At 39.2% G+C, this 8,390-nt stretch overlaps 1 protein-coding gene across 1 annotated transcript in view; it reads right to left on the bottom strand.

Annotated features, from left to right (window-relative positions):
* The window catches only part of LOC116676533 (tetratricopeptide repeat protein 7A-like), a gene marked incomplete at its 5' end in the record, with an annotated part of 29,568 nt that extends 21,445 nt beyond the window's left edge, over nt 1-8,123 (bottom strand). Inside the window, 4 exon segments of the mRNA XM_032507580.1 lie at nt 304-431; nt 1,388-1,518; nt 7,628-7,796; nt 7,960-8,123. Coding sequence (XP_032363471.1) covers nt 304-431; nt 1,388-1,518; nt 7,628-7,796; nt 7,960-8,123 — 592 coding nt within the window.
* Nucleotides 8,124-8,390: the final 267 nt, after the last annotated feature.

Here is an 8,390-nt window from a genome sequence, read left to right as displayed (position 1 = left end):
GCAGAAAAGCCCAAGGTTTTCCTCCATTACTCCATGTCAGATTAGCCGAGACTGCAGCCATTAATCAGCCATTAATCAGTGCATAACCAGTGAATTAGGACTTCCAGGTGGAAACTATAAAAGGCTAACAACCAACAATGTAAAAAAAATATCAATTTGAAGACTTTCTTTTACAACCCCAGGTGCTTTTTTTGCTTTTTGAGTACCTTTAACGGAACATGCCAATGGTTTACGGAGCAACTTTGCATAAAAGAAGCCAGGCACTGTGTATGAGTTATGTGTAAGTAAGGTAGGTGGGCTCACCCCCTCTGCAGCAGACAAAGGTAAGCACTTTGTAAGGAAGCCTGTAGGAAGTAGCCCAGGTCGATATCCACTGGTGATGGAGCCAGACTGGCTTTGGCTGTTTTGGTGTGGGGTGTTGTCACTGAAATCTGAAAATACATGCACAACAAAGTGTATTTTCACTGTATTTACACCTTTCAATTCATATACATAAATACATAAATACATACATACATACAGTACATACAGTACATACATACATACATACATACATACATACATACAGTACATGCATACATACGTACATACATACATTTATGCATGCATGCATGAATGCATGCATGCATGCATACATCCATGCATACATCCATGCATACATACATGCATGCATACATGCATACATGCATACATACATACATGCAAATATTACAAGTAAATGCCCTGCATTCAAAACTTTACACCAAGTAAAAGTACAGATGTACAACAAAACATACAGTGTCAATTATGCAGAATTACCCTTATTATTATGTTATTGGATCATAACTATAGCATGTTAATAAGGTAAAGCTAATTATAACCACTCTATATTCTTTTGTGTCGTTTAATCCATTAGAATGCATCATATTTCATACACTGATCACATTTTAGTCTGAAAAGTAACCAGCAGCTATACAGTACATAACTGGGATTTCATACTTGACTTCATGTATTTATGAAGTCAAGTTACAATGTGAAATGGAACTACAAGTAAAGTACAAGTACCAAATTAAATGTGCTTTGCTACTTTACACGACAGATACAGAACCACTAAATATGACCAAATACTACATACCGTATATGTGACGTAAAATGTTGAAAGAACTTAAAGTATAAAATATATTGAAATAAACAGAGCTGGGAACCAGTAAATAAGAGATAAATTGTAAACTCAAGCATGAAGAAAATTGGGGAACACACACAATCTCCTCTGACAGAGCTGTACTTCATTCATGCACGCACACACAGATTTCTACTTTCAACGCCAGTGACGTTATGAACACACACACACACACACTCATAAAGTATGCACACATAGAATGCATGTTCAACAAGTATGTAGTTCCACCTTATCGAGCTCCTGCAGGTAGGACAGGGCCGCGTCACAAGCCCTGAGGTAACAGGACAGACACTCCTCCTCCCTCTCTGACAGGCGGACACGGGACGATGCAGAAACTGTCTGGTGGTCCAGAGACAGACCTGGACAAGGAGAGACCATGGGCACCATCATACCCTTAAACCATTAGACCACTATCCAACATCAAACACATGGGGAATTGTGGGCTACTACATACTGCTGGCTAAGTTAGCATGCTGATACCAGGCAATGCAGTGAATGCACCAGATACAGAAAATCATGTACAATGTACAGTCTATGAGAACTATAATTTTCAGTTGATAGAGGGTTTATAGTCACGTGTAAAGGAAGATGTTTTCTTTCATTGAAAAGTAAAAGAGTTAATCAGGGGTCTGAATACTCAAAAATAAACATTTAAATAATAAATGTGTCTTTTACATGTCTTTTATGTACTTTCCCTACTTCCTCAGCATATTGTGCTGTGCCGATGGACGCACTGCTAATGCATGACTACAGAGGAAGAAGTGAGCAGGGCTGATGTCCGTTAGTGGACTTATTGGTACAAATAAACGGAACATTTTTAGACTGCAGGAGGCCTGGGATGGACAGCAGCCTCCGGCCAGACGCCAGACGCCAGGCTTAATCAAATGAGCAGACAGCTGCTGAAAGACAAGACATCATCATCCAAATATTCACATCTGACTTCATTCCCACAACAATATGGAATATGTACACAAGAAAACCATGGGAAGAAGCTTGGCAAGCCCCAAAGGATCTGATCTGTTTTCTCAAGCAGCATGTGAGAGTCGATCCATTGCAATTATAATTTAGTGGATTTCAAATCGAAATTCTTTGTCCTTTATTAGGAAACAGAGACTATAATGACACGACGATGATTATGACCGTAACAAGATTAACCAGAGCTCAAAGGAAGCAGACAGTTGTAATGCTGTGTGGATGTGACCTCTACTGTTCATTTGGCTGCTATTCAATGAGTAAAAAAAGGACAAAATGCTAAAGATCTACGGAAGAGGATTAGGGCCACTGGTGAAAAATGATGTTAGTTCTGACTTTATTCTCAGAATTCTGACTTTATTCTCAGAATTCTGACCTTGATCTCAGAATTCTGGGAATAAAGTCAGAATTCTGAGAATAAAGTCAGAATTCTGAGAATAAAGTCAGAATTCTGAGAATAAAGTCAGAATTCTTAGAATAAATTCAGAATTTTGACTTTAATCTCAGAATTTAAAAACGTCAGAATTCTGAGAATAAAGTCAGAATTCTGAGAATAAAGTCAGAATTCTTAGAATAAATTCAGAATTTTGACTTTAATCTCAGAATTTAAAAACGTCAGAATTCTGAGAATAAAGTCAGAATTCTGAGAATAAAGTCAGAATTCTTAGAATAAATTCAGAATTTGGACTTTAATCTCAGAATTAAAAAAAGTCAGAATTCTGAGAATAAAGTCAGCATTCTGAGAATAAAGTCACAACTATTAGAATAAATTCAGAATTTCGACTTTATTCTCAAAATTCTGAGATTAAAGTCAGAATTTGGACTTTAATCTCAGAATTTAAAAACGTCAGAATTCTGAGAATAAAGTCAGAATTCTGAGAATAAAGTCAGAATTCTTAGAATAAATTCAGAATTTGGACTTTAATCTCAGAATTAAAAAAAGTCAGAATTCTGAGAATAAAGTCAGCATTCTGAGAATAAAGTCACAACTATTAGAATAAATTCAGAATTTCGACTTTATTCTCAAAATTCTGAGATTAAAGTCAGAATTTGGACTTTAATCTCAGAATTAAAAAAAGTCAGAATTCTGAGAATAAAGTCAGAATTCTGAGAATAAAGTCAGAATTTACATACATTTTCTCACCAGTGGCCCTAATCCTCTTCCGTATGTATCTGACTGAAAAAAACACATGTTTTAAGTGACCCCAAAATAACCTGCTATCAAAACTTCAGACAGCTTGTGAGCATGTGTGACTGTGAGTAACAGTAAAGGCTTCCATTACATATGACTCACAATCACACTGGTTTTTAAAACAGCATCTGTATGGAGATCTGTTCCCTTAAGGACTTTATGTTATTACTTTACTGTGAATCTATTCTTAGGTATATTATTAATTACGTGTTGTTACCCTACTTTTGACTACATTTATAGAGAAAGTAGGCCGTTTCCTACCTGACAGAATAAGCTATCCTACTTTTAATTTAATATATAGAGGTAGTAGTCCATTCTGAAAGATATTCCCTACCTGACAGACTACTTTAACTACATTTATAGAGGTAGTAGTCCATTCTTAAAGATATTTTCTACCTGACAGACTACTTTAACTACATTTATAGAGGTAGTAGTCCATTCTGAAAGATATTTCCTACCTGACAGACTACTTTAACTACATTTATAGAGGTAGTAGTCCATTCAGAAAGATATTTTCTACCTGACAGAATACTTTAACTACATTTATAGAGGTAGTAGTCCATTCTGTTAGCTAATTCCTTCCTGACATAATGAGCTACCCTACTTTTCACTACATTTATAGAAGTAGTAGTCCATTTCCTACCTGAGAGAATAAGCTATCCTACTTTTAGTTTAATTTATAGGAGGTAGTATTCCATTCTAATAGATATTATGACAGAATACACTTTGACTACATTCATGGAGGTAGTAGTCTATTCTGTTAGAAATGTCCTACCTGACAGAAGACTTTTAACTACATTTACAGAGGTAGTAGTCCATTCTGATACATATTTCCTTCCTGACATTATGAGCTACCCTACTTTTAACTACATTTATAGAGGTAGTAGTCCATTCTGATAGATATTTCCTACCTGACAGAATACTTTTAACTACATTTATAGAGGTAGTAGTCTATTCTGTTAGATATTTCCTACCTGACAGAATGCGCTTTTAACTACATGTACAGAGGAATAAGTCCATTCTGATGGATACTTCCTTCCTGACATTATGAGCTACCCTACTTTTAACTACATTTACAGAGGTAGTAGTCCATTCTGATTGATATTTCCTACCTGACAGAATACTTTTAACTACATTTACAGAGGTAGTAGTCCATTCTGATTGATATTTCCTACCTGACAGAATACTTTTAACTACATTTACAGAGGTAGTAGTCCATTCTGATTGATATTTCCTACCTGACAGAATACTTTTAACTACATTTACAGAGGTAGTAGTCCATTCTGATTGATATATCCTACCTGACAGAATACTTTTAACTACATTTATAGAGGGAGTAGTCCATTCTTATAGATACTTCCTACCTGACAGAATGCACTTTTAACTACATGTATAGAGGAATAAGTCCATTCTGATAGATATTTTCTACTTAACCAAATGAGCTACCCTCCTGTTAACTACATTTATACAGGAAGTAAGCCAATCTGATAGATACTTCTACTACTACTACATTTATAGGAGGTACAAAAATTACCCTACTTTCAACTGCATAGGTGAGGCAGCTGGAGACACACTGCTTTGTGCACCACATTTTTCAATTTCACATCTTTAAGTGTTATAAACAAGCTGAGGTTAAGACTCTAGCGGGGTTTACTGACATAACTATCCAATCATGCTGATGTTTTCCATCCGTGTTACATTCACAGTCCATCCCCCTCCCTTCCACTTCCAAACCCCATACAAGGTCATTATGATTTTATGTCTGTGATAAGTTCTAGCAAAGGGTTTAGGAATGGAATCATCAAGGAAATGTATGCAGGGAGCTGTTCAGTCTTGCTTGTGTTTTTTTAGGGAAACATGCCAGTCTTCAGTACTTCCTCAGCCTACCTAAGACTCTGCTTAAAAAGTGAACTGTGCAGCACTAATGGACTAGTGGCTAGTGACCCCACAGTGTTGTCTAATTTTAGACCAGTCTGCCTTTTCTTTCAAAGGTTTTGGAAAAAACAGAACTTACAACAGAACTCTGTTTGAAAAATCCCAATCTGGTTTCACAGTACTGAGTCTGCACTGTTGGGAGTACATAATGATATTGCCTTTTCTGTAGATGCACACTGTTTTAGTCCTTTTGGACCTCACAGCGGCGTTTGACACAATGGACCATGCAGTCCTCCTCTCTCGCCTTGAGCATTGTGGGCATTAGAGGCTCGGCACTCAAATGGTTTAGCTCTTATTTGGCAAATAGGAGCTTTTCTGTCATAATTGGTGACCTCTCCTCGTTAGTTGCTCCTCTTCCTTGTGGGGTACCCCAGGGATCCATTCTTGGCCCCATTCTGTTTTCTTTATATATGCTGCCTTTAGGGGCTATTATAGGAAAGCACAACCTGTCTTTTCATTGCTACGCAGATGATTTACAAATCTATTTGCCTATAAACTCCCTGATAGTTGTATCACTGGCATTAAGTTGTGGCTTTCTGACAACTTTCTTAATTTGAATGAAGATCAAACGGAGTGTGTTATTTTCAGTACTTCAGACATGCAAAATAGTCCAGCTTTGAGTTTGGGAGCTTTGGCATCTTACACTAGTTCAGCTGTCAAAATCTTGGGTTACTTTTGATTTCAACATGAAATTTGACAAGCGGATCAGTAATGTTGTAAGAATGAGCTTTTTTTCAGCTTCGTCTGCTGGCTAAAGTTAAATATTTCCTGTACAGCAGGGGTCTCAAACTCAACTTACTTGTGGGCCGCTGGAAGTAGAGTCTGGGTTTGGCTGGGCCGCATCAAGTATTCCAAAAAACCCCTCTATTTCCTCCAAAAGGGCGCGGAACTGCCGGTGCTTTAAGCCCCTAGATCTGATATGGTTGGTGCATTTCACAACAACAGACATCACATTGACAAACCTCAGGCATTTGCCGCAAAGGGTACTTAGCTAGCTTGACAACCATTACGCTGCTGTCAACTACAGCAACTACTTATGGGCTACTACGGTAGCCCATAAGTGACAAGCGCAATGACAAAAAGTTTCAGAACGTGCGGGCCACACTAACACTTAACTTTGATGTCAAGTAGGGGGCCACAAAATATCATCCCGCGGGCCGCAATTGGCCCCCGGGCCGCGAGTTTGAGACCCATGCTGTACAGGCATGACCCAGAAAAGGCCATTCATGCTTTTATTAGTTCAAGGTTGGACTACTGTAATGCTCTCTATGTTGTTGAATCAGACGTCCATCTCACGCCTTTAACTTGTGCAAAATCTAGACATGCACATCTCACCCCCCTTAATTACACCCTGCATTGGCTCTCGGTGCGTTTTAGAATAAATTTTAAGATTTTATTGTTTGTTTTTATGGCTTTAAATGGTCTGGCCCCAGAGTATTTGTCTGAAATTCTAACTTTGCGGGAGCACAACCGGTCATTGCGGTCTTCAAACAGTTGTTTTAGAAGTCCCAAGGTCCAGGTATAAACGGTGGGGGGGTCAGGCTTTTGCAGTTGCTGCACCTGGAAAGTTCCCCACTGATATTCACACTGTTGCAGATGTAGCTCTTTTTTGGTCCAAATTTAAAACATATCTGTTGAGTCTGGCTTTTAATACGTAGCAGTGGTGTGACAATTTCATTCTTCTGTTTCTTTGCAACCTTTTCTGATTTTACTGTTTTCTATGTTCACTCTTTCTATTGAATGCCATGTGTTTTTACTCTTGGTTTCTGATGTTAAGCACTTTGGATACCTGCTGGTTGCTGTAAAGTGATATATGAATACATTTTGACTGATTGATTGATAGAGGATGTCCAAAAAGACGGAAATCCCAGTGACAGGTAACAAAAGGCTTTGGCTTGTCTTGACATTCAGTGTTTCTTACCAGAATGTATTGAATATTCTTTAGGCCTATTCACAACCCTATATTTTTTCCCGAAATAAGGTCTCATGGGGTCCACCGGTAGGGGAGGGACTTTGCCTCTTTATCAGAGCAGACTAACCCTTGGTTTATGGTCCCTGTGGTGTTCCCTGCACAAGGTGCGCTAGCCATAAAATGACCTCACTACCTCTATCGTTTCCAGCATGAACGCTTCGTAAGTATTGAATTTTTGTAACTGTGCATGCTGCATGGTTTTTATTTCAGCATGGTCGGCTGGGGAGACCACCAGGCAGATATATATTTAGACACACAGCATTAGAAAAATAATGTGTTTTTTGAACATTAAAAAACACCCAATACGTATGAAGATGTACAAACCCAATACAATACAAGTATGAACTTGAAAACAAGCACAATGTGTCCCCTTTAGCTCTCTAGAGGTGCCTGGTACCTTTGATCACAAAAGCCTCGGCCAGCAGGCGGAGGTGGTAGGTCGGCTGCTCGTTCTGGGTCAGCTCCTCCAGTCCCACCCTGGCACACATGCCCTGGGCGTCGCGGTAGCGACCCTGCACAAAGTGCACTTTAGCCATCAGCAGAAGAGCCTCGTTCAGATACCTGGGCTGGAGGACAAGAGGAAGGAAATGGTTAGGCAAAAACTGAAGCAACACAAAGGAAGATATTTGTACAAATTGCTTCCTGTGCACAGTGCCATAACAGTTTCAGCAGATAAATAAAGAAAATAAGTGTTACTGGGACTGTAGGTTGAACCCAGATTAGACTGACCGTGAGACGGCCTCGGCTGAGGACGGTGTTAAGGTGGCTTTTGGCACGGCCCAGTCTGGGCTGGGCCTTGTCCATCAAAGGGGTGGAGCTCCGTAAAAGGTCGAGGTTTTCCTGCAGGCACTCCTCCAGCAGCATCTCGGCCGTCAGCAGCATCCCGTAGTCATCTAGGGGGTGGGATTGAAAAAGTTAAAAAAGTCAGTTCGGGTAGGTCTGAGCTCAGGGTCAGAGGTCGTTTGTTTCTGTAGCCAAAGCAAACCTCCCTCGGTCCATTAAAAACAGCAGCTCAGGGAGAGGAGGTTAGCATGCCAGAGCCCTGAAGTGTGTTCACAAGCTACAGTTTCTATTTCAGTCAGGAACACTCTCATCATAGATTTAACCATGTATTGAACAAATGAAAATCCAGTTATGCTTGGCACCGATGGCTCCACTCT

Source organism: Etheostoma spectabile, unplaced genomic scaffold (assembly GCF_008692095.1).
Source record: "Etheostoma spectabile isolate EspeVRDwgs_2016 unplaced genomic scaffold, UIUC_Espe_1.0 scaffold00003411, whole genome shotgun sequence".
In the NCBI taxonomy this organism is placed as follows: Eukaryota; Metazoa; Chordata; class Actinopteri; order Perciformes; family Percidae; genus Etheostoma; species Etheostoma spectabile.
This window is presented reverse-complemented; position numbering and strand designations above follow the sequence as displayed.